We start from the raw sequence: 26,247 nt of genomic DNA on the forward strand, positions 1-26,247 counted from the left end.
TGACACAGTGAACTATCTTCTGCTTCCAGTAGGATCACAGAGGAACTGGTTTCTTCAACACAATGCTGAGTTCACTGAACTCAAACGTCCTCCACCGTCCCCAGATCTCAGTCCAGCAGAGCTTTGACCTTTGGGATGTGGTGGAACAGGAGATTCTCATCTTTCCAGCTGCTTGTTGAGTCCATGACACCAAGAGTTAAAGGGATAGTTCACCCAAAATTCAAATTTCACTCATTATCTACTCACCCTCATGTCGACTAAGAGCTGTGAGAATTTTCAGAGTCCTCCGTCCCTTCTCTGAGTTACGGGGGGGTCCGCGCAGCAGTATTTGTCCATATAATGGTTGTCAATAGATACCAACTTTCTTCGTCCAAAAAGACACACAAAAAAACATCCAAATACCTCCATAGTGCTCGTATGTAATGTCCCTCTTGTATTGAAGCCCCGACATGAGAAATTGTTCCGCCGGTTGCACTGACACAGGAAGAGCAGTGAACTGAGACACTGGGAGCTTCCGCTACAAACAAGCTTAAAATATAGACTTATTTAATTTTTTTCGGAACAATTTCTGATATCGGGGCTTCAATACAAGAGGGACATTACAGACGAGCACTATGGAGGTATTTGGATGTTTTTTGGTGTGTCTTTTTGGACGAAGAAAGTTGGTATCCATTCACAACCATTATGGACAAATACTGCTGCGCGGACCCCCCCCATGAGGGTGAGTAGATGATGAGTGAAATTTGAATTTTGGGTGAACTATCCCTTTAAAGCACTTCTGAAGTGAAAGGGGTCCAAGCAAGTGCACCTGATGAAGTGGCTGATGCGTGTATATTTGGAGATAATTAGATTTCAGCTGGTCGTGTCATCAGGCCAGGAGAAAACGTGATAAACGGTGATAAATCTGGTGACTGACCTATCAGGCAGAGTTCAGAGAGAATTTCTTGCAGCTCATGTAGGCCTATGGAAGTCAAAACATTAACCATAATCCATAACAAAGTTTTTACTCTCCACTGGGTGAATTTTCATCCCTCCATTAGAGACCCCCCCCCCATTCCTAACTTCCGTTGCCCTGTTTTATATTAAGCTGTGAGCACATCTCCTAATGCTGCCTGCTTTTGTTGATTCCATCACAGACAGCGCTGCGCTTGGTCCGTCCCACTTCACTGTTTCTGGGTCGTAATGCAGTCGTGATAACTTGTTGGGATTATGGACGTGGCCTCTTTCTGTGACACACAGACTCAGACGAGGTCTGGTGAAGGGGGGGGTGGGGGGGGGTCAATATTTACAGCTGGAGGTTTGTGAGGAGTCAGGCATCAGCATCTACAAATCACACGGGGTTAATTGTTTAATTTTATAAATCTGGATTAAACACCAGTCTCTCACTTAGTGCGGAGTTGGTGCATTGCTGGGGGGGGGGGGGGGTGGGGAAGGGAGGGACAGATGGCCGGGACTGACACATGGTCACTGTCGACCTCCTCCTCCTCCTCCTCCTCCTCCTCCTCCTCCTCCTCCTCCTCCTCTTCACCCACTCCTCCCCCTCTCTGCCTAATCTGAGCGGGTAGGATAGGGGGAGGGCACCGGGCATTCTCCACCACCTCTCCCTCTTTTCTGGCAGCACCCAACGCAGCCACAGAGCCAAAGCACGCAGGAAGGATATGGGCAAAAAAACAACTTATTCCCCAGTGAGGCTGGACTGAGAGCAGCTGAAGCGGCGCTCATGCTGAGGCTCTCGGCTGCAGGGAGCCCAGCTGGACTAGATTTACCGCTAATCCAGCATAAGGAGAGAGTAGGGACGACCTGCCGGATTGAGCGCTGTGGCTTTACTTTTTATTTCCATCTCCTGACAGGCCTGTTAGATGCGGTGTTTCCCCACGCCACCCCCCTCCCGTGAGGATGTGACCGTACCGACTTTGCAGGCCATTTGAGAGAAAAGCTGTTGGAGGTTCATGGCCAAATGTAGAACCGCGGTGGCCGAGGAGAAGCAGTTTAAGGGCACGATGTCGGCCACTCAGGGGATGAACCGCAGTGGCATCTACAACTACTTCCTCAACATGGTGGCCTATCAGGTGAGTGCTGATGAGCAGCAGCACAGGAGGCAGCGCCTGCAGCTGGAGTCTGAAGGCTTTTTCAGGGTCAGATATTCATTTAGTGGTGGAGGAAGTAAGCAGCTGTTTTATTTAAGTAACAGTATTAATACCAGAGTGTAAAGTACTTCATTACAAGTTGCTGTCCTGCTTTCAGAACAGTGGACATGTAAAAGAGGACCTCTCATACAGAATGCTGCCTTCCATGCATGCCTACATTTTACTATAGATTATATACTAATACACTAATGCATTAGCATTTAAGCAGCGTTTGTAATGTAGTGGTGATGCATCATATTTTATAAACATATGTTTGGTGTAAAATCAAAATAATACACTATTAAGAGGACTAAAATGAAGGTGCTCAGATCGTCTTGACATTTAAAAATGAAACAATACAAATATGTGCATTGTGCAGTGGCAGTGGGTGGGTGTCAGTGATAGTGGGGCCAACTGCAGTGTTTCTCTGTCATATCGAGTTGGTTGAAACAGCAGGAATATACAGTCTGCAGTGCAGAATAGTCAGTGTGTTTGTTGCTGCTGCTGTAAGTCTGTTGTGTCGCTCCTCTCAGTTGTATCAGATCGCCAGGTGTTCATATTGTGTTGTTCAGTGTGGGTTCACACTCCTCAAGGGTTTGTGAAGAGTTGTCAGAGATGAGATGAGAGCAGTGCAACAAGTGAATCTGCCAAGGTGTAAAGAGAGTCAGTCATGTCAGAATCTATGATGATAAGATGTGAAACAAAGGTAGAAAACCAAACCCTGTGCCCACACACTATTTTCTGGTTGCAGAGCCCAGTCACTGTCACTGCTGCCAGCATCAAACAGCAGGTTTCTCAGTGACAGTTGTTTAGAGCTGTGTGAATCAGACAGCTGTGAGTCCAGTCAGAGCTCCTGTCCTTCATGGCCCAATAGTTCAAAGCTCCAAAATGACTGTGATGATTGACAACTGATCACTTAGAGTTCAAGCTGTGGAGTCAAGTCAGTGTCAAAATGAATGAGCACATACATTACACAAAATGTATTTAGTAATGCACACAAAATTGCGTCATTTTTGTCATTCTATATTCTATCTTTCTATAAATGAAAAAAATGCACACACTAATTTATATTGTTTTAAATATATATTGTGAAAATCACAGATGTATTTAGATTCCCATTCAATTCTATGTATGTTGTGACATTTATACTGTGAAACAGTTTAATCTGCATTTACAAATGGCTGAGATTACCCTGACATGACCCAAATGCCATACAAGAGGAAATTATCTGTAGCCAATCAGATGCCTTCCTCATCCACTCATCAATTGCAAATTATTTTCTTTTCTATATACATTTATGGGTTCCTCTGCCCTGCTAACTCTGTACACTTTGCTCAGTTCTCAGACATAAATACAACTGCATGGCAACAGGCATCGGCAGCCCGGTACCTGTTACATATTTATGGATTCCCATGGGACTTTTGTCCAATATTTTCCCTCAGCAGTGATGCAGATTACCAAACACCACAGTCTGTCAGCTGATTCCCCTTCATCTTTCCTAGAAAAAGAGAGAAATCTCTATGTGACATCACGCACCTGCTGTTTTGTGGCTTTTGTATCAGGTGGCACATGAACTGAGGCTCCATCCGCACTCCTTCCAACAACCTTCGTCCAGACAATCACACCCATAAACGTACGCATACCTGGGCGTTCTTGAATCCTGTGTAAACAGGAAGCAGATTGTCTACCCTGCAGAAATGCAGGTGTAAAATTAAATTCCTCAACAACTGCAGCAAAGATAACAAGGTCATCAGCTTGTGTGACACATTATCATGTAGTTCTCACCTCTGTAGCTGAGGCTGATAAAGACCCAATGTGGGCATTTACATCTTTATTTCCAAAAGTCTCAGTTTCATCCATCCACAGTACTTCACACCCCCAGACTCAAACTAAAACTGGGTCACAGCTTTTCCAAAAGTCTCTGTCATGTTGACTAGAGGTAGAAAATGAAATGCAACAGAATGATAATGAATGTATTTTAACAGGGCCGGCTCTGGCAATGTTGACACCCTTTGCAACATTTTTGATCAGCGGTTCCTGCCTTATATGCACCTTGACTTGTTTTGTTGCTACAATCCCACAGGCCAGCCCTGGGTTAAAAAGAAAACGTAGTAGTGTGGACGCACATCTGGACCTCGTATAGTATCGTTGTCTTTTTGAATACAGTTTTCTGTTTGAGACAGAGTGCTGGACACTCAGTTGATTCCTGAAGCTGCTGACCACTGTAGTTTTAGTAAATGTTACTGAACCAACAGGAACCTGGTCTTTCCCATTTGGTCCTTATTGAAACATCTTCACACTTATTGGATGTACAAATTATATTTTGCTCCTGTTTTCTCTGCTGATCCCCTGGCCTTTTGAGTCAATGACTATAGTTTGAGTTGCCATGACATCCAGTCCAGATGTTCATGTTCCCCTCTGGATGAACTGCAGTAATAATCCACAGAATTTTCATCTAACGCTACCATCAGCCCAAACTTTCCATTTAGACTCTTGTTGGTTCTAGATCGATGATGGGTTTGGTCTCTGGGTTTTTGGCGATTGGCTTATTGATAATATTGACAACATGGACAAAACCTATTTAAATTAGAGTAGATTGCTTGTTTTTTTAATATCCTGCTATATATATATATATATATATTTTTTTTTTTTGTATTTGATTTTCTGAAATCAATACAACATTATACATGTATTGAAAAGTAGCTGCTGCATGTGTTGACAGGTCCATTTGGATCACTGGTGCATTAAGAATGTGATTCATGCAGGATTAGCTTTCAGATTAGCCACCTGAATACCTGGAACAATGCAGGAGGTCTCATAATCATCTCTAGACAAACAAGAGGACAACGTCCCGACTCCCAAAGCACTCGCCTGTCTCTGATTTGACAAGCTCGTCTGCTCTGCACACTGTTCGATTCCTGACTGTGTCACTAAAACTGCAGGACGCTCTGCTCATTGATTATTCCACCACGCTCACGGCAGAACTGCTGTTTGACCTGAATACAACCCACTGTTATTAGGACTCACTGAGAGACCTGTGTGATAAACATTCAATTAAATGATAATTAAATTAGGCTCCAAGTCAAACATGCAGAAGTTTTAATGACCGTAAAACACCTGTCTGTCTGTGAGACGTCTGAGCAAATGTTGTACATTTTCATTCATTCATTCATACATTCAAATAACATTAATAAATCATAATATAATAAGAGTTTTAGAGGTTGGAGACAGAAGTGACCTGACACTTGGTCTGTTTAGTCGTCCATGGTGAATGACTGGTGATGATTTGAGGTTGTGATGAAACTACAGAATAATTCTGCTTCTCTATGTGGAGACAAACAACACAGTTTGACACACAACTCAGAAGCGAAGGGAACATAAGGAATATGTAATTAATATAAAGATATGGACAACTTGGGTTGACATTTAATTAATTTCAAGTAAGATATTTGTGGAATTTAAATAACAATGAGTCAGTTTGTCAGTCAGTTTGATGATCTTTGATGATCGATTGATTACTTCAATACACAAAAAACCCCAAATGTTGATGTTTATTTTTTACATATACATACTACATACTAGCTCTGAGCTTTAAAAATGTTTAAAAGTTTAAAACAAAACACAACAAAACAACAGAAAAACAGTATTGAAACTGAATATTTAAACAAACATTTCAGTATGAAGCTATAAAAATGTGAAATGATTGAACATGAGGCCAAACCTGCTGCTGGGTCAGTCCAGAGCCTTAAGACCTGGACAGGAAACTTCACAGGGTTTGATCTTTGCAGTGTAAATCAACAACACAACAACACATTTAATTTTGTTTCTGACAAGATGCTAAAAGACCTGATGCATCACAGCTGTATATTAAATATACTGTAAATGCAGACAGAGATGAAAAACAGGACAAACTGTCCCTTTAATCATGTTTCATCTGTGACAGGATCAAATCATTTTACTGTGCATGATTACAGCTCTATTTTTATGTAGTCTTCTCTTCAATGAGAAGATGTTGGATAAGCTTCTCTGCATTATCCATCAGCTTATGATCTGCACGTGATGAATAATAATATATATCTGGATCCATAGAGCGAGCTGCAGGCCCAGAGCATTTCATTATCTGAGACTAGTTCTGAGAAAGTCACTGAGCATTTTCAGAGAGAAAGCAAAAAAAACACACCACTTTTCCTTCCCCTCACATCATCCCTTGACCCTGAAAACGCAGACAGACCTCCAGACTGTAATCTGCTGAGTTAGCTGAGGCCGCAGACAGATGTGCACGCAGGTTTTTGCCTCCTTAGATTTAGTTCAGGATCAGCGGCGATGGGCTCATGTCCAGTTGTCTACGGCCCAAATTTGTCAGAATCAGAACCAGACAGATGCTGCTAGACTCATTAGATTAATCTGCCAAAAAAAAACCTCCATAACACATCACACTGCACTGTACTGTCCTGTCCTGTACTGTACATTATTAGACAATATTGTGTCATGAGAAGATTAAGTTAAATAATCAGAAATACAGTTCTTACAATACCTTTATTTCTCTGAAATCCAACTTCAGCTTTTCAGTAGTTTTTTTTCTACTATTACAATTACTGTCATTCTTTTTCAATTACAAGTACTTCCCGTTCTCTCCCATTCTTATTTAAACTGTGTGTATGTACATTGTCTGTGTTTCTTTCTTTTCTTTTGTATGCTCGAACTGCTGTTAATCGTAAATTTTCATATTAAAGCAGAAGTAAGCGGAATGTTTGTGTTAATATAAGTCTTAAATAGTTATATCTTCCGACGGCAATCACTTACATAGAGTGTTTGGTCTGAAACACGGGTCTGTCAGTCACTCTGCTCTGCTGTAAGCTGAGGAGAAAACTTCTTGTATACTTCCTTGTATCCTACAACCTTTATCCAATGAGGTGAGAGAACGGCATAAAGGGGCGGTCCTCTCTGTGTGTGCAGCCAAGGGATGCGCGTGAATGTGGTGACGTAGGGACGAGGACCAATAGATCCATGACGAGGGCGGGGGCTGCTAACTCCATCGGCTGACAAGAAGTTAGCCAAAACGACCAGATCGCTTACTTCTGCTTTAAGGATGAATAAAGTTTTCTCTTAAATACAAATATATTATATATTTTCATAACAAGAAGAATATATGTTATAAACAACATAGTAAAATCAACCTTATGTCTGGGAGTCTGAAGTCCTGCTGCTGCTCCAATAGTGACTGGAAGTAGACTCTGACAGCTGTGCTGTACATGGCCCAGATTTGGGCCATGGAAGTAGCGTAGACTTTGTCAACATATTTATGGAGAAGTAATATAGATTATAACATTGTCTGAGCTCAGTGATGGACGGATGATCAATACGTCTGTTTTTTTTTCACTTTCCCTTATATTCATGTCCTTGTGTTTTTAATGCATTTCATAATTATGATGCATTTGCAAGTAAAGAAAAGATTTTTGCTGTTGTTTGTTGTAGGACGAGAGCATCACACTATTTCTACGTCATTAACACAGCAACAAATTGATACTGTAGGAATAAATAACCTTGAATAAACAATTTAAACAGTATATTAAAAAAAACATCCAGTGCTGCCTCTGTTACATCACAGTGTGTTTTTGTATTTATGTGTTGATGCATTTGGATGCTGAGCCGCCTCCTCCGTCCTCTCCTCTTCAGATCTGCTGCTGCTGTGGTCCGGCTCCCTGCTCGCTCTGCTGTGCCTTCTGTCCTCCGGTCAAATCCTCCACCAGCACGCGGGTCATGTACACCCTCTTCCACATCATGAGCTGTGCCGTCTCCTGCCTCATGCTGTCCCAAACTGTGTCTGAGCTCGTCAGGGAAAATGTGAGTCCTGGATCTTTTCAATCATTGTTTGGTTAATTTGTTTTGTGTGTGGAGTTCAGACTTTAGATTGAAGGTCATTTCAATTAGTGAATCATGGCCTCAGACCACGAGGAGCTGCCAGGAGATCAGATTGACACAAATTCAACTGAAATAGAACCATGTAATAGTTCATCTTGTCTTTGTTCATAGATAGATAGATCAATAGATCTTTTCTTCAGACAATGTAAACTACATTGCCATCGCCTACGTTGTCTGAAGGAAAGTCCTACTATTGATACTATGAAATATAACCAATGATTTATTTTATGATGAATTATTATCATCTTTTTTTTTTTTTTATGGAACGGCCTCCCACAAGATATCAGAAACGCCACATCAATCGCAATTTTTAAATCCCGTCTTACAACGTACCTTTTTACCCAATACTTTGATTAAACTAACCTTTTTTAGCATTTTCCTCTGGTGTTTTACTATTGTTTTATTGACTGTCATTATTGTAAACAAACTTTTAACTGTTTTATCCTTTTCCTCTGGTGTTTCTTCAAATGTTTTTTTTTATTATCTGTTGTTATTATTGTACTTGTTTTTATTGGAAAGTGTATTGAGACCATGTACCATGGTGGTTTTGCATTTTAAATAAATAAATATTGATTGATTGATTGATTGATTGATTGATTGATTTTTTCTTTTTACAATAATGTGTGTGTGTGTGTTTCAGGTGCCTTTCTTCAACATGGTTTGTGACCAGGCGCATGGCGGAGGCCACTGTGAGATGCTGGTGGGCTACTCAGCAGTCTACAGGGTTTGCTTTGGCACTTCCTGTTTCTACCTGATGATGGCAATCTTCCTAATAGACGTGAAGTCCAGTCAGGACTTCAGGGCACTCATACACAACGGGTCAGTGCCTTGCCAGAGTTTACCCCCCTCACACATGTTTATTCTCAGCCAAGACGTTACTGTGATCAGTGTGGGTCATGATGTTCTTTACCCAGCAGTAAAAATCGTATTGATCTGAAGGCTACAAAGGCTATAGTCTCGCTCGCCAGACTCTCCTCCAGAGAAGAAGGCTACAACAGTGTTTTTTTTTTTTTTAGACTTGGTCAGACAGCGTTACAGTCATGAAAATCTGTAATGTACGCTGCCGGTGTTTTAGTTTGAGGTGTTGAGAGAGAAGGCTATGAGCCTCTCTTCTGATTGGCTGACTGTTGTCTAAGTGATCCAATAAGAACAGAGCAGATTTCAGATTAAAAAACTTGGAGAAAACAAATGTGACTGCTTTGACATCACAAAGTCATAGAAGTCCTAACAGCTGGTTTTAAGGCTCAGTTTCTGAATACAGATTGTGTGCATTTCTCTGTGGAATGAGGCTTTCACATTATTAATTTGGAGCCTAGAGCTGCCTTGTATACCTTATATTATGATCGTAATCATCAACTCTCCAGTTTTATGGATATATTAATAATTTCCTGACGCTACTTTAAAATGAACAGTGTAATAAAGACATAACGCACTGAATTTATCACCTCTGTCCAAATTTTTTCCCAAGATGAAAATAAACTTAAATTTCCGAGATGACAAAACTTCTTAATCAGTCATTAAGTATTAACATATTATCTAAAGTGTCTTCCTCTCAAAATTCCTAAATTAATTTTCTCTGAATTAACACTTAAGTAAAATAGACTTTTATGTCATTTCCATGAATGAGAACATTTAGAAAGGACCTGCCCACATCCAGCCTGTACCCATCTTAAAATACTTCACTAGAGTCTTAAAGGAGAAAGTGTCTCTCCCTCTGCTCACCTGACCCGGCCTGCTGCTCTATTTAAAGCTCTTTGTTGTCACACTTTCCACAGTGGCGCTCTCGATTAGAGTGGTGACGTCGCTCAGATTAGGATTTGACCGACTGGATTGCTGCTCCTCTCTGGAATAAATCTACTCACAAGAGTCTTATCGGTGCCTCGGTGAAAGGTTTCAGGGTCTTTGGCAAAGGTTACAGCTCTGAGTGGTCTGCAGGAGGAGGGGGGTCAAGGCCGGACGTGACCCACTGCCCTGCTGAAGTCTTGTATGTCATTTAAAAGACCAGAGAGCCGGTTGTTGGTTGTGCAGGTTTACTGTCTGGATGGAGGTTTAGTTCTACATCAGAGCAGTCATCATGTGCAATAATTATTGTATCTGTAAACAGTTTCAAAGCCACTCAGAGGACGACAGGATGGATGACACTTTAATGTCTCACAAAGTCAGATGAGCTATTTATCACTTGAGATTTATAGCTGCTTAACCCCCTGGTTTAGGCCCAGCTGGCCAGTTTCAAGCAGCCATTATTGCTAATGTTACCTATGTAGCAAAATCTATAATTTATATCTAATAGCCATTTTAAGTAAAGCAAAAATGAAAGGAAATACATTAGCACCAAAAAACAAAACAAAAAAATGTACATAGAGTTGCAAGATTTGCCAAAAAGAAAAAAAAACATATTGCAGTTTTAAGGGCAGATGTTGTGTGAATGGTTCACTTTTGCTTTTAATTTTCACTTAAAAAATATAGAATTGATTATATGCTATCATTGTGTCAACAATGTTGTAACACATTAGTAGGAGTAAAGTGCAGTGAAATAGTTGGTAAAGTATTGCACATTACAAAAACAGAGAGGATAACAGCAGGTGTACACTGATAGAATGTATTATTTATTGATTTATCTTTGAACTAACTGGTGACACTTGGTCTCTTTTGTCTCACTGTTTGCTGTCATGCAGCTTCTGGTTCCTAAAGTTCATCACCCTGCTCGGGATGTGCGCGGCTGCCTTCTTCATCCCGACAGAGTCCTTCCTGCACGGTGAGAGAGGCCGGCTGTTTAACCCTTACAGAGAGAAAAGGGAGTGTTGCTGCTAGACCCTGCTAGAGGGCAGCAGAGATCTGCTCCTGAAAACACACTCTGCTGTGAATTATTGGACCATAAATCTCTGAAGCTTGATTCGTCTTTGTTTGGCTACAATAAATCCGATGTTGATACATTCCTGATATGGCGGCTGATTTATGATTTACAGCTTTTCGTTTTCTCTTTCACTTCCCTGAAGTAAATCACCGACTGATGGCTCCTCTCTCTCTCTCTTTCTCCTTTTGGCAGCTTGGCATTATGTTGGTGTGGTGGGAGGATTTGCCTTCATCCTCATCCAACTCATCCTCATCACAGCTTTTGCACACACCTGGAACAAGAACTGGTGAGTGCCTCTGAGTAAAATATTAGATCATATATTTATGACTGTAGTTCACACTTTGTTGCTCTGTGTGCTCAGATTATTGTCAGTGACAATCAGACGTTTTAGCTGTTATAAGATGAAACCACTGGTGGTATAGTGGTGCAGGCCGATGTTAAAATCCAGCTGTGGATCTGTGTCACATTTTGTTTCCAGCATAAAGGGAAAAACATTCAAATGACAAAATTAAAGCCTCGCTGTAGATGGAGTTATGTGGCTCTCACAGGGCGGCAGGAAAGTTTTTATTTAGTCCCTCACAGCTCCTTACATACGTTCACATACAGATGTAGCCTGGTTCACATCTGGAGAAGAGAGTCTGTACTTTACACTGGTGATGATGGATTCACCTTCGACCCAGCACAGCTGTGTAAATCATACACTGACCTCACCAACATCTGGAGCAGACAGACAGACAGACAGATGGACCGTGAGACAGTTCAGGTGGACCGGCCTCTCTGTAAACCTGAATGTGATTTGATGTTCGGCTGGTTGTCAAGGAGCTGATGATGTGGTGATGCAGGTGGTTCACTGCTCTGCCTCAGCTGATAGTCGGTACTGTTTGTTTGACCTGTTCATTTGTCGCTCTGTGTACTGTCAGTGTATTTTTCCTTATCTCTCAGACATGTCCTCATTCACTCGGTCAGACGCAGACGCGTCCTCTGACAGACAGCTTGTCCCAGATGTTATTTACCGTGTCCAGCTGTTGCTGTTGTACCATCACTGTCCGTCAGCCATCTCTGAATTTGTGTTGTAGCTGCGACAGCTAAGAGGATTTATTCACTCAGGACATTTTCCAAGGCAAAACCCACCCACAAAACTGCTACTGTGTGCTCTGGTTTTCACTGCGTATGTTCAGGGGAAAGCTCTGGACTTTTTGTTGGATGCATTACAAAATGTCAACGCGCTACTTTTGACCACAAAAGACACAACGAGGAGGAGAGTGGACTGAAATTGACTCTGAGTTTTCTCATTTTTTCTACAAATAAATATGCCAGAACCATTTTCCAAGTACCTTGGAAAGTCGAGTTTTGGCCAACTCGAGTTACCCCCTTCATGGCTACTTCATGTTGTTGCCCACGGGACGCAGTTGTTTGCAAAGTAAATTCATGCAAAACCACTGATGCGCGTTCCCTTCTGGGGCAGTTTTTCATCAAGCAGTCTCTGAATTTCCCTCTAAAACAACTCTGTGTGGTAACGTTGTGTTATTATCTCATAGCGTGGTGAATGTGCAGGTCACAACTTGTCCACCAGAGCGTTTTGGAGTTGTTGGATTGTGTATTTGATGAGTTTGATGAGGGAAACCAAGAAATCCCATGAGTCTCCGTAGCGTAGCTCTGAACAGCTCACGGCTCTGCTCCGCCGTTCTAAAAACAGCTTGCACCGACAATTAAAGCTAACGAACCCACTGGGATTATGGCAATGGGCCAATTTGCCAACATGTTGAACTATCTCTTTAAGCTTTTAAATGTGATATGGTATCGCTCGTCATGACAAACCAAATGATAATTATCACCTGATCTCTTTACTGCACTGGTGAACATGCAGTGGAGCATTTAGCTGCTAAAGAGCCAGATGTTTAAACTTAGAATTAAAAGACACAGAGGGAACACTGGACTGAATTCAACAGGTGGAAACAAAGACAACGTCAAAAAGATACATAATAATCTTGCTCTGTAACAGCTGGATGTGTGATTTGGGAAAAATATTTCCTAAATAGTTCATCATATCGACTTGAAACACCACAGCTTGAAGACAGGATGTTGGCTCTGGTGCCCAAATGAATTAGTTATTGCAAGTTTAACTAATGAAAAAAATCCAAATAGCTCATGTGACACTAGATCTGAATCAAAATACAAAGTCATTTGTTTAACCATGATGTGGAAACTTTCACTCAAATGAATGCAAAAAAATTATGAGGAAAGAAAGACAATTAATTTATACGACAAAATCATTCAAATATTTATAGATACTGCACCATGAATACATTTCTTCTACTCTGACTTATGGCCAAGATTTATGTTTCATGATTCATCTAAATATTCAGGTGGTATTTTGAGATGTCAGTGCTGTTCAGGTGTGTTTCTCTGTGACACACATGCAGAGTAATCCCCAGCAGCAGGATGGATCAGGATGTGAGGCTGTAACCTTCTCTCTGTCCTCTGTTTGCTCTCAGGTTGACCGGAGCGGCAGAGAACAAGCGCTGGTACCTGGCGGTCATGTGCGCCACCCTCTTTTTCTACACCATCGCCACCATGGCCTTCACCTTCATGTACAAGTACTACACACACCCCATCGCCTGTCACTTCAACAAGGCCCTGCTGTGGATCAACCTGGGGCTCTGCGGCCTCATGTCCTTCATTGCCATCACTCCGTGTGTGAAGCAGAGTGAGTCGATGAAACGCACAAGCATGTCTGTCATCATTTCTCAGCTGTGAAATAACACTTTGTCCAAATCCAGCAATGCAAACATCCCCCCTGTTGAAACCAGTGCTGCTGCAGATAATAATAATTAGATAGAAGCCAACATTATCTGTTTCTCCCTTTTAAAACCAACAGCTGACTGCAGACTTACTTTGTCTGCACATGTCAGCCTTTTATGATTGAAACATGCAGCTGTTTGCAGAACTGAGATGCAACTCAGTACGTTTACCCACTGGTAGAACAAGTATATTTCTATTTTGTGAAAGTATCTATATTTCAGAAAGAAGAATCTTCCTTGTTTCAGTTTGATAACACGGATAATTTTCAACAATTTCCTCCTTTTGAACATATAAAAACCATCCCCTCCTGTAAGTGTTGGACGCTGGGTCCAGGTGGGCGGGGCTTGGTGACTGCTTTGTTGTGACATCACAAAGTTGCAGAAGTCCCGGCAGTGTTTTAAGGCTCAGTTTCTGGATACAGGCTGTGTGCAATCTCTGTGGATGGCTGCTTTGATACTTTCACGGTGTTGATATTTAACCTAGACTGGATTTATAATCTAACAAGACATGGAAATCATTTATACCTTTGTACTATATGGTAACTGTAAATATGATATAACATTGAGGTTTAGAGTTTATTAAGAAATTGAGAAAATTGTTTCTCTGTATAGGAGCTCCTGAACACATCACTTCATCATCTGATTTGTTTGCGCTCATGAAAATACATTTCTCTCCACATTTAGGTTTAACTGTTTGAGCTAATCAAAGTTTATTTTACCATTTTCCAACAGATTTTTCAGTTCATCATCAGTTTAAACTGCTGAAACAACAAAATAAATTCTTATATTTTGTTTAGAAAGGTTCAAATAGAAGAACTCTAATCAATGATTACTAAATGTTTATATAAATGCATTGTAGAGCATTTCTACTTGTTATGTTATTTACCCCTGCCTCTGCCTCTGTCTGTCCCTGCAGAGCAGCCTCGGTCGGGACTCCTCCAGGCCTCCATCATCAGCTGTTACGTCATGTACCTCACCTTCTCAGCTCTGTCCAGCCGCCCCCCAGAGAAAGGTAACACTCACTAGAGACACTGAACACTGCGTTTCTGTCCTGTGTTAACTCTGACACTGAAACGTGAATCATTAACACAAACACCTCTGAGGATTTATTCAAGGTCAAACGATATAATGTTGCTTAAAATGAGAAACATGTGGTGCCGGAAATGGAAGATAAGAAGCTCCTGGTCCTCTTAATGCTGAAAGATTGTTGATAATGACAGTGCTTTTAAGAGAATATAGGTCAGTCATAATGATATGATGCAACTCAGCCCTACATCCCATTTTAGCATCTTTCAGCCTTGTTGTTTCGGTTTTGTAGGCCACAACTTCAATGTTGTGGTTTACTCTCTGCAGATCTCTCTCCCAGTAACTCTCTGAAATACACAACAGTTTGCAACTAAGTGGTGAACAGCTTTAACAGCAGAGCTATGATGAGTGAACTTTGTTGCTCTGTGGTGTAAATTTTAAACTTTATTCTAACATGTTCAGAACTTACTTACATTGTTTTTACAGCTTGTTGTGCTGCCCCCAAGAGGGAAAATTATTTAATGCAGATTTGATCTCCCTGTTGTTATATCAGCAACAATTTTATGTGATTATTATTATTCTGCCTAGTTGTCACGTCATTAATGGATGTGTACAGTAGCAATTCACTACAGCGATTTTTGTGCGTATTTCGTATGACATTGATGAGCTGCATAAGATATAATAACACAAAACACACACACTTTAATTTGACAATAAAAATGCAAAACAAATATAACACACAACACTTACACTTCATTGACAGTATGGACCGGAGGATTACAAATGATTTCCAGTTTGTTCATACAGTATGTACATGATCTCACTATTAGACAGGAAAACATCATAGAATCATATTCTTTATTTTCATCACAGCATAAAATCCTCTAATTGTGAAATTTACTAAGATTTATTCAGATTAAATTCATCTTCCTGCTTTTCACAGAACAGCACCCTCTCATCACTCACCCATCCACACACAGACACACACACACTCACACAATCCTCCATAATTTGCCTTTACTTTTCTCATAATGACTCACCTGTTGGCTCCAGGTAAGACAAAGAGCCTCCACATGACTGAGACATTAGTGCAGCAGCTTGTCAGAGGCCCCATGTCTTATCCGGGTTTTACATCTAAACGGAACACACGCAAATATACATGTATACACACACACACTCATCCGCACACACCTACACACACACACAAACCGGGATGAGATGTGCTCTGACATGCTGCCTGCTGGGCTGGTGGCCTGTGGTGAGGGCAGACTGAAGGATATTTGTTTCACATTCCTCATGGATCCATTGACAACATAATAACAGAGGAATACAGCCAGGCAGCGTCATTACATACGTTCTCACACAGCTCGTCCGGTGAGCGGATTAAGTTCAGAGGAATTCAGATCTAAACATCTTTTTTGATAAAACAGCCAACACATAAGAAATTCATTTGAGTGCAACCAGTTAAAACGCTGCTCACATCTTATTTGATCTATATTTCCATTCCTGGTCAAACCAAGTCCATGTAAATTTCTGTGTTAATTTCTTTCAGGGATTTAAAACTTCAACAAAAAACAATTTATCAGGTGTTTCTGCTCCAGAGGAGGGCTGCTGTCGTTTTGCATGAATATTAGACAGTGCAGGGAGGAATCAGCACAGAGACTAAACAGGTCTCTGTTTAGTCTCAGATGATCCACTAGAACATAATGCAGCCACAGCGCAGGGTGATGGAGGAATTTGTTCAAACTACCTCCTTAATTTGCATCCTCGTGCTCCAACATCACAGTAAATTAAAGACTCTTTTCCGCTGGTTGTAGCGTGGATGGATGAATGGATGAAGCTCTCATGGTGGGGTCTTCCTTTGTTGATGATAATCCATCTAAAATCTTTTTCTTTGGCGCATTTTTGGAATAGTCAGGAGTTGGGGGGGCGGAGTCAGACTCACTCTTCACCGCTCTTCAGAACCCTGTAAATAACATCACAGAGGCTGCACCCATCTTTATTTATAGTCTCTATTTACAACATGATGAAAGACAAAATAGCTGCCAATGTGATAATTATCAGAAGTGGTCAAGTTCATCTTCAACACACTCCACCAGCGCAGCCTCAACACAGCTCTGTGTGCTTGTCCTCTGTGAAGTTACCAATAGTAACTGTGTGAGATTGTAGGGAAGTGAACGACACAGATTGTGTTAATGAAGGTGAGGGAAGGGTGGCAGGTTAATTAAAGGAGAATTATTTCATGCTGCTTATCTCCGCTCGTATTCACAGAGGCATAGTAGTGGTGCGTGTGTGTGTGTGTAAGTGTATGTGTATGTGTATGTGTATGTACAGTGTGTACAGTAGGTGTATGTGAGAGTCCTGGGGCAGTGCAGGACATTGTAGCGACTTGTTGAGAAAATATGCACTGTGAGTCTGCTATTAAAACAACTTTTCAACGCACAGTGAACCGCACGCAACACACACACACACACACACACACACACACACACACACACACACACACACACACAAACACACACACACATGAATAGGCAATGGTAAGTGGAAATTAAATGTTACACAGCAGCAGAGGGAGTGTATGTATTTATATATATATGTGTGTGTGTGTGTGTGTGTGTGCACATTAGCCAAAAGATCCATCCTCGTTACTGTCTTAGGTCTTTGTTTGCCCAGTCTGTCCCCGGAAGGCTTAGTCTGTTCTATGACCTCATGAACGACACACACACACACACACACACACACACACACACACACACACACACACACACACACACACACACACACACACACACACACACACACACACACACACACACACTTATTTCCTGAGAATGCAACTGAGACACAACTTAAAGAGCAGGGCATGTAGTCTCTCCCCTGATGACTCTTGACCTAAGTGTGTCTGTGTGTGTGTGATATAGTCTGAGCCCTGTAATTAGCCATTGTTTTCACTGAGCTCAACTTCGTCTCTCCTTCACAAACACAAAACGTCTCTCTGGAATCCAGAGCAGAAACAACCCTCTGGAGGCTGGATCTGTGTGTGTGTGTTTGGGAGTATGAGCTTGTGCACATGCATGTGCATGTGTGAGCATACAGTACATATTTGCGAGTGTTCTGTTTTTGCCCAAGAGTGTCCAGAGGGCGAGTGTATTAGAGTCCTAGAAAGGAAAGTGCAGCCAAGGCCTCTTTTACAAGAAAGAAAGGAATTTCCTGAGAAATGAAACGAAGGAGAGAAAAAAACAAAAGAAGGATGTGACACAACAACTTCAACTGCATGTAGCATTAGGAAGAACTAGACTGACAAAAAAATGTATTTGCGAAAACAACTTTTTATTTTGTACAATGGATGAAAATTATGTTGAAAGATTTCTGCCAAAACAGATATCCAATCATGTCGACTTTTTATTAAAATAATATCACCTGGTCTTACAAATATGTTTTTATGAAGATTCTTTTAAATAGGAACATTTTAACTTTACATCCAAAGTGAACCTTGTTCATTTCAGTCTTTTCATTCTAAATCTAATCTGATGTCAAGACTGTTGTAAAGGATTTTTAACTCGCACATTTATAGTGACTGTGGTCACTTTGGATCATTTAGATCATTAAAGCATCTGCTATTTAAGTTGTTATATACTTACAGGAAACTGCAGGTGAATGTGGAAGATGCTGCATAGGAACCTTTTTTGTATTTTTATTTCACACTCAAGTTTAGATTTAAAAAGTATTTCATGCATAAAAACAGTGATGTCTTGTCATAGTTTCTCTTTCTACAACTTTTCCAGAATAAAATACATAATGAAGGTCCCATGTTTTGAAAATTGCGACTTTGATTGTTTTTTCGTGATAGGGAAGACTTCGGGGCCCATTTTTTAGAAACTATCCCTTTAACACAAGTGGACAGAACTTTCTCCTTTCCTCCTCTGCTTAAAAAAAATGCCTCTGATAAAAAGACAAAAAGGAAACTGAAAAAGAAAAAGAAACTGAGCCTCTCCTCTGATTGGCTAAACAAGTTTTGCTTAGTTGCCAGAGCTCCGGAGAGAGGCATCAAAGAGGACATTTAAAACTATATGGAGCTGACAAAATGCACTCAAAACCACAAATAAATCCTGCTAGGGATATTAAAAAGTTCAAATAAAACCCTGGAAAAGTAGACAACATGGGGCATTGAATAGTAAAATGTTCCATGTTTGTTTTGCATCTTGTTCTGTATATTGTTAATGGTTATCATCATCTGCAGAAAAAGGAGATTTGACACAAGCCAGTGACAAACTGACAGAAACCTTATTCGACAGTTCCCTGGTGTAACTGAACCCATCACACTGTGTTTTCCTCTGTGTCAGTGGTTTACCAGGGCATGAACATGACCGTCTGTTACCCCAGTGTGGGACAAGATGGCATCCAGAACGAGGGCAACGCCGTGGCCATCATTGGAGCTGCCATCATGTACTGCTGCGTGCTCTTTGCATGGTGAGTTGCATGTAAACAAACATCTCATTAAGAAGTTATCCCATTATTACAGTCATATCACATTATAACATGATGAAGACTTAAACTTTGATGAGGTTTTGACCTATAATTCAGATGAGAAATTGTTGATGTTTGGAGACGGATGTTTCTCTCTGTTACAATCTGATTTCCCTGCAGTAATGAAGCGTCGTACCTGGCAGAGGTGTTTGGTCCTTTTTGGATGATCAAAGTTTATCGCTACGAGTTCCAGAAAGCAACCTGCTGCTTCTGCTGCCCCGAGGAAGAGGAAGGTTTGTTTAGGCTTTTACTGTATGCCAATAAAGTTTCCAGTTTCAATTATTTCCATTGGTGTAACCTTCACGTTGTCACTGTGAGCGGCTGCTCAGGCTCAGGACAAACATGTCTCTGTTTAAGCCTTCAGGATAAACTTCAAGACAAACTGTGAAGGGTTTGTCACTGGTGCATCTATGGAGCAGAATAGAAGTGGACTGTCAACTAACTAACATGCATGTAAACAATGCACCATTTTGAATATTGAAAAACAAAGAAGCTTTGCCTGCATTTCATGAGGATAAATATATGGTGGTTGAAACACAAGAAGATGAGGGGAAATTTAAAATGGGGGGAAGAAACAAGAAACTATAACAGAGTACCTTAATGACAACTTTATATATTGTTTGTTAGATAAGTGGCAAAAATGGAAATCAGTTGCTGCAACCACGTCTTTTGTCGCAAAAAAAAAAAATCTTTTTATTCAAGCGCCGACTGACCAGTTCTTTGGAGTTTGGTGTTACCAGAGCAGCTGTATATTTAATAACTTCTATTAGAGTAATCTCCAAGCAAAATAATAGATGAACTGTAAATTTAGACTACGATTATATAATATTTGCAATTAATTACACTGTTTTTATCGTTTTAATTTAGCTATTCATTTTAACATAACCATTTCTACTTCAGCCAAATGTGAGCATCACTTTAATGAGTGTGTGGCTTCAGGAAGCAGCTGCTCCTCCAGCTGAGTAACAGTCTGTAGCTGAGGTGGACTGACACTCGTCACTGTGAACTGTGTCTGTTTCAGCTGAAGAGGAGTTTGTGATAGACGATGAGAACAAAGGCTGCCAGAAGGTCATTCACAACGAGACGCAGAGAGTCGCCTACAGCTACTTCTTCTTCCACTTCGTCTTCTTCTTGGCTTCGCTCTACGTGATGATGACCCTCACAAACTGGTTCAGGTCAGTTCTCCACACTCCCTAATTCTACAGGTGGATGAGAACCTGCATTTAAATTGGTAAATGTAAATGCCAGTGGTATAAATCACAACTTTTATCACAATACAATATTATATCAGTTAAATAAACAACAATTTGATGTTTGTATATATCATAAACTCCATCCATGATAAGATTTCAATTTGATTCTATTCAGGCATCAGTGATTGAGTCAAGATGATATGATGAAACTGAGCCAACATTAAGTATTTAAAGCAGGATTTTACGATTTGAGCCTCAAACAAAATATTTCTCGATCTTGGTAATTAGCTACACACACACACAAACATGAAATTGCAGCAGATGCTTATTGCACAGATGTGCCTGTTGAATTTAAAATATAGGCGCCTCTTACAAATGATGATGTGTCTGTGTTTTCATTTAAGATCAAAGTTAATAACTCATTGATCATTGAATCAATATGTAGATCTATGAATCGTTACACCCCTAGTAATTGCATCATAGTGATGGTAACAGCTCTAGGTATTGAGTTTTCAGTATCAGTAAAGATTACTTTAAAGTGAAATGTTGGCCTCCTTCTTTACCATCAAGTTTTCCAGCCAGTTATTTCAGATATACTAGGCACAAATCTAAGTCAGACTCCACATATTGCTATATTTGGCAAACTTCCAGACAACCTTCGTACTACAGGTATCCAAAACGTTATTGCCTTTGTCTCTCTTATCGTCCACAAAAGAATTCTGTTGCTATGGAAATCACCTCAGCCACCATCAACCAAAGTCTGGTTACATGACATTTTAGGTCTCCTGAAGTTGGAGAAGATCAAATTCTCCCTCAGAGGTTCTTCCGATACTCATTGGAGACCGTTACTTAAATATTTAGACATTTCTGTGTTGTTATTTGTGGTTTTTCTTTTTATATGTGATCATACCTTCTTTCTTTCCTTGTTGTTTCTTATATCTTTTTATTATATAGGTATTTCTTTTCAATTAAATACTCTTATTTATTCTCTTATTTATTTAGTTATTATTATCTCTATTTTATATCTCTTTTTTTTCTCCTTCTCCTTGGATTAATTTACCAATTTTATATTTTATTTTTTGAGAGTGTGGGTGGGGGGATTGTTCATGTTCTTTGAATGTGAAAAAAAAGAAAAAGAAATAATACTATTTGTATGTACCTATGCATTTTATGTCTGACAATTGATAAATAAAAGATTTCCAGCCAGTTGCTAAGCACTGAGACTTTTCTCTGGCTGATGGAGCTGACCTGTGTTCTCCTCACGCAGCTATGAGTCGGCAGTGTTGGAGACCACCTTCACCCACGGCAGCTGGTCTACCTTCTGGGTGAAGATGTCGTCCTGCTGGGCCTGTGTCATCCTCTACCTCTGGCTGCTGCTGGGTCCTCTGTGCAGCTGCCAGTCTGAATCCAGACCTCGCCGCTCACGTATCAAACGCCGCTCGGCGTCCTCCCGTCACGTCACTGTCAGCGTCTGACAGCCCCTGCGAGGGGCCGGGCAGGAGGGCGGAGGATAAGGGCCAGACGTGGACGAGGGGTCAGATGACTCGGAGCCTCCTCGTGGTTTCCCCCCGCGGGAGGGGATTTTCAGGAATGGAGGTCACGGGGGTCAGGGTTCAAAGACTCACAGTCCTGTGAGAAGGACCAACCAGGAGGTTTAGCACCCTGCTGATGACTGGGTGAGACCCTGATGTCTCAGGCTCCACAAGATGACATGAAACCACTAACGAGGAGTTGACTGTGATTTGTAAACACACTTACAGTATGCATTGCCAAAGGGATCCGGAGGAGTGAACTCTCACTCTCTTTAATGTGGGAATTACAAGTAAGTTGGTGTAAAGAAAGATACATTTATACATTTTTACTGTTTTATTGTAGTATTATTTTAAATTGTTGGCTGTATTTAGACTTTTAACTTTACAGAGCAGAAATTCTAGTTATTTGCTGTAATATTGCTGCAGAGGAACACGTCCCGTTTATGTTTGCTTTTTTTTGTTTTTTCTTTCTGCCCTGAAAAACAAAGTCTGATCTTTGGCAGTTGACGTTCGTGACCATGAACAAATCTTTCTCGTTGCTGGAGCAGAGAACCAAGTGCAAAACAAATCCCAGTTCTGGTCATGCTATTAGATTATAATTATAATCATAATCGAAAACATGATCTAGATATTCACTCGACACTTCAACAGATGTTGTCTCTATGGTTTCACCCCTGTGTTTGGCCAGAAGAGTTGAACTCAGTTGAGCTTGTGTGTTTTTTTTCCAACTTTTTAAGAATGAAACATGCCTTTACACTTTGCAGCAAAAAGCAAAAGCACAGGCACCATAATGAAACCATTTTTCTCGGCTAGGTTCATTATTTCCTTATTGCTAAACCCAACTGAAAAGTTGAAATCGATCTTCCAATGCAGGGATAATGCAAAACAAACAACATCTGTTCAGTCTTGCAAAGTTCCTCAGTTATTGTCTCACAGATTTACAACTTAAAATTCTGAGTTTTAAACTCAGAAATTGACCCTCTATCTATTAGTCAGTTTTTTTTCTATTAATACAACCACAACCTCATGCAAATGTACACTTTTTTTTTCTTCTTTTTCCAAAATCCATGTATTTCCATTTAACTTTTTAAGTTTGCAATTTGAAATTCTGTATGAAGCGTCTTAACGGAAATACAGCTGGGGTATCAAGTGACCACCACTGGGGACACATCTGACAGCAGAGAAAACTTACATACAGCCCCTTTAATGCAGGGACATGAGAGAGCGGTCGGTTACACTCTGATCAACAAAGTGAGTAAGCTTGTATCAGCTTGTATCTTAAGGACTTTTCAGACTTCAGTGTAACTGCTGAAAATGAGTCCAGAACCTGAGGCTGAATCAGCTGCTGATGAACTTACAGAGATGAACTGTAAGGACTTTATTTCACTTTGTGCGAACAGTTAGAAACCGAAGCAGAGCCACTTTAACTGCTTCTTTTCATCTAGTGATGAACTGTATTAAAACTCCAGCTGGTTCTTAACTCCAGACTCAAGCTAAAGAGAGATTTGTTCATGCGTTTAAAGAAAACCCAACATGTCCAGAGATCACAGGACGAACTCACTCTGCCAGTGTTTTGATCTTTACATGCACAGTGACAGAAGAGCGACTGAGAGGCAGCTACACTGAAATGTATGGTGTTCTTCAAAGTTCAACATAAAGAGATGTGTTTGCTTGTTTAGGCAAAGATTCAAGGAACAAGTATGTTGCTTTACAGTACATCATTCACTTCTAAATTCATTAATAATACGCTGAATGTGATTGTTTACATGATATTGTTTTTGCATTTGATAACTAAATTTGAAACCAGGAGTGCTCAAAACTATCTGAAGAAAAAAAAAATCTGAATCCCAGATGGGATAGAAGCTTTTCTGTCTAATGCCTTCAGATGAAATAGTTGTGTCTGCAAGACGCTGAGATGAACTTTGTTGTTAATTTAAAATGCCCCCACCCCCCACCCCGAGTTTTATTAATGTTGGAAACCAGGGAGCAGTTTCTACATCTCTGCCCTCTACTGAAGGGAAGCTGAGCTGAGTGTCTGTGATGACTTATTAATGGTTAATGAGCAGCTGGCTCAGTCAAAACAAACGGAATATAATAAAAAATAAATTCATATATATGCAGTTATATTATCTGTAGTTTAGAGCAGTGTTTCCTTTGTTGTAGATGTGAAGCTGTTTTGTAAATACATTGTTTTCTTACAAATTTGAAAGTCTCATGTTTGATTTGTTTAACGGTTCAAGGAAAAAATCACTACATTACATCCAAATTATGTTAAACTTGTTGTTTTTGTTCTGAATTCATATGATTTTTTTTTAATGAGAAGTGGGTCGTTATTCAAACAACACACGGACAAACGCACAGAGAATGCACATGTAGACAACGTTTTAAATCCAAAACAAAAGGCACTAACTAGTGAACAAGCTGCATGTTTCTCAAAAACAAAACAATGATGCTTTAGTATATTTGCAGCTAATCAGTGCCACACAATAAAATACTGTATATTTCATATAGTCATTCATGGAAAGTATCACAAAGCAGACCTGATTTAACACACTTTAAAAAAAAAACAACAACAACAACTGGATACCACAAACAGCAACACAAACACTGTGAAATATGTTAAACAAGTGACACATAAGTAAAGTGTTGTGATTTAAGCTTAGTTTTATACATAAATACATTGTGAAGAGTGTGAAGAAGAATGTTGTTAGGTATCTGGGGAGAAAGCTAAAAGAAAAATCCACCTTCAGAGTCGGTCATGCAGCTGAATCAGTGTTTTATGGTTGCACATCTAGTTTTTGGGCAAATCCAAATATTTTTCTCTTTTCCAATTACTTCAGTGTGTTTAATTCTGATGCTTCTCAGGAACTCCCATAGCAGATGTAAATGGACATGCATCTGCAACTGCATTATTAAAAGGGAGATGAATAGTAGCAGTGACTCACTAAATTTGGAATCTGCATTGCATTTCTGATTCTGTGGAGAAACAGAAATCTGAACCTACATACACAGTAGCTACATAAAGATGGATGGATGATGTCTGTCATGGCAATAATTTAACAGTCTTTATCGTGGCCGTCAGTTGAGTTATGGCAGCTCTAGACGGATCACTGGGCGGCACAGTGGAGTGATAGTTGGCACACTCGCCTCCCAGAAAGAAGGTTCTAGGTTTGATTCCTGGGCCTGGGGCCTTTACATGACATATACATGTACATATACATGAGTGTGGTGTGTGTCTCTATACTGGAAACCTGTCCAGGATGTACCCCGCCCCCGCACTGTCAGCTGGGCCCCTGCACAGATAGCTGGTACAGTCAATGGACAGACGGACGGAGAAACAGTTTTTCTTATTATGATAAAAAGCTCTGCTGAGCTGCTGGAAGCGTGCGGGTGACTGTAAACACTTGGATTTATCCTCAGGAAGACGAGAAGATAAAACTGTGTTTGTAGCTGCGTCGTGTACATTTTGAGGTGAATTTTTACACACAACAAATACAATAAAATGAAACAATAAAATGACATCTGTGGAAAATCATCAATAAAAGGGCCATTTCAGTCAATGTTCTTCTCTTTGGTATGTGTTTAAAGGTGGGGCGATCTTCCACCTAAAGTGCTCGATACGGTACAGTAAGCCGGACAGGCTTTTAAATAAACATGGAGTTTTTTTCTTTTTGGTTTCTTGATGTGGCCAGTTCCATCTGACGTCTCTCTCCGCTCTGGGTCTCATCAGGCCACCGCTCTACAGTCTGCTGATGTTTTGAAGGGCCAGAAAAGAAACATTGGAAGTGAACAAAGCTTCAGTCTGAGCTTCGTCCTCACATTCACGCACACTCTCACACACCGTCACTCTCTCACACACACACACACACACACAGAGTTCGTCTCCACACTCATCCCCTCGGCTCCGCCGGCTCTTTGGGTCCTCGGTTGTTGCAGAGTCTTTCGAGCGGTCGCAGCAGCTCGTCCTCTCTGGGTCTGTACGGGACCACGTAGCTGTCCTCCTCCAGCAGGATGCGGTTGAGCGTGTGCTCATAGTTAATGTGACGACGCACCATCAGGATGTACTGTTTCCCCTCTTCCAGGTGAGGGCAGTCGCACACATTGGGGACCCACAGGAACTCCCGGTGCTCCAGGGCAAAGCGGTTCCGGTAAGTGTGGATGATCTGGACATCGTAACGCGTCTCCTCGCCTCTGTATAACTTCCCAAGGACTTTGCCCCGGAAAACTGACACACACACACATACACACACACGTTTCAACAGA

At 40.7% G+C, this 26,247-nt stretch overlaps 2 protein-coding genes across 4 annotated transcripts in view; one reads left to right on the forward strand and one right to left on the reverse strand.

Moving 5' to 3' along the window:
* The window catches only part of serinc4 (serine incorporator 4), a 30,593-nt gene extending 6,493 nt beyond the window's left edge, over window positions 1–24,100 (forward strand). Inside the window, exons 2-12 of one of the 2 annotated variants that reach the window (XM_085770135.1) lie at window positions 1,851–2,069; window positions 7,803–7,970; window positions 8,689–8,867; window positions 10,724–10,803; window positions 11,095–11,188; window positions 13,398–13,609; window positions 14,620–14,715; window positions 19,076–19,202; window positions 19,380–19,492; window positions 20,281–20,434; window positions 21,720–24,100. In XM_085770135.1, coding sequence (XP_085626261.1) covers window positions 1,950–2,069; window positions 7,803–7,970; window positions 8,689–8,867; window positions 10,724–10,803; window positions 11,095–11,188; window positions 13,398–13,609; window positions 14,620–14,715; window positions 19,076–19,202; window positions 19,380–19,492; window positions 20,281–20,434; window positions 21,720–21,927 — 1,551 coding nt within the window. In that variant the 5' untranslated portion in view covers window positions 1,851–1,949 and the 3' untranslated portion in view covers window positions 21,928–24,100. Of the gene's footprint in view, window positions 1–1,574; window positions 2,070–7,802; window positions 7,971–8,688; window positions 8,868–10,723; window positions 10,804–11,094; window positions 11,189–13,397; window positions 13,610–14,619; window positions 14,716–19,075; window positions 19,203–19,379; window positions 19,493–20,280; window positions 20,435–21,719 lie in introns of those variants that run through there. The other variant, XM_085770126.1, reaches the window with a different exon arrangement.
* A 1,150-nt stretch (window positions 24,101–25,250) lies between these two features.
* Window positions 25,251–26,247, reverse strand: part of adamtsl5 (ADAMTS like 5) — a 36,183-nt gene continuing 35,186 nt past the window's right edge. The window contains exon 13 of one of the 2 annotated variants that reach the window (XM_085770112.1): window positions 25,251–26,209. In XM_085770112.1, the coding sequence (XP_085626238.1) occupies window positions 25,875–26,209 (335 nt within the window). In that variant the 3' untranslated portion in view covers window positions 25,251–25,874. The remainder of the gene's footprint in view (window positions 26,210–26,247) is intronic. The other variant, XM_085770103.1, reaches the window with a different exon arrangement.

Source organism: Trachurus japonicus, chromosome 3 (assembly GCF_045865225.1).
Source record: "Trachurus japonicus isolate A0001 chromosome 3, Traja_1.0".
Taxonomy (NCBI): domain Eukaryota; kingdom Metazoa; phylum Chordata; class Actinopteri; order Carangiformes; family Carangidae; genus Trachurus; species Trachurus japonicus.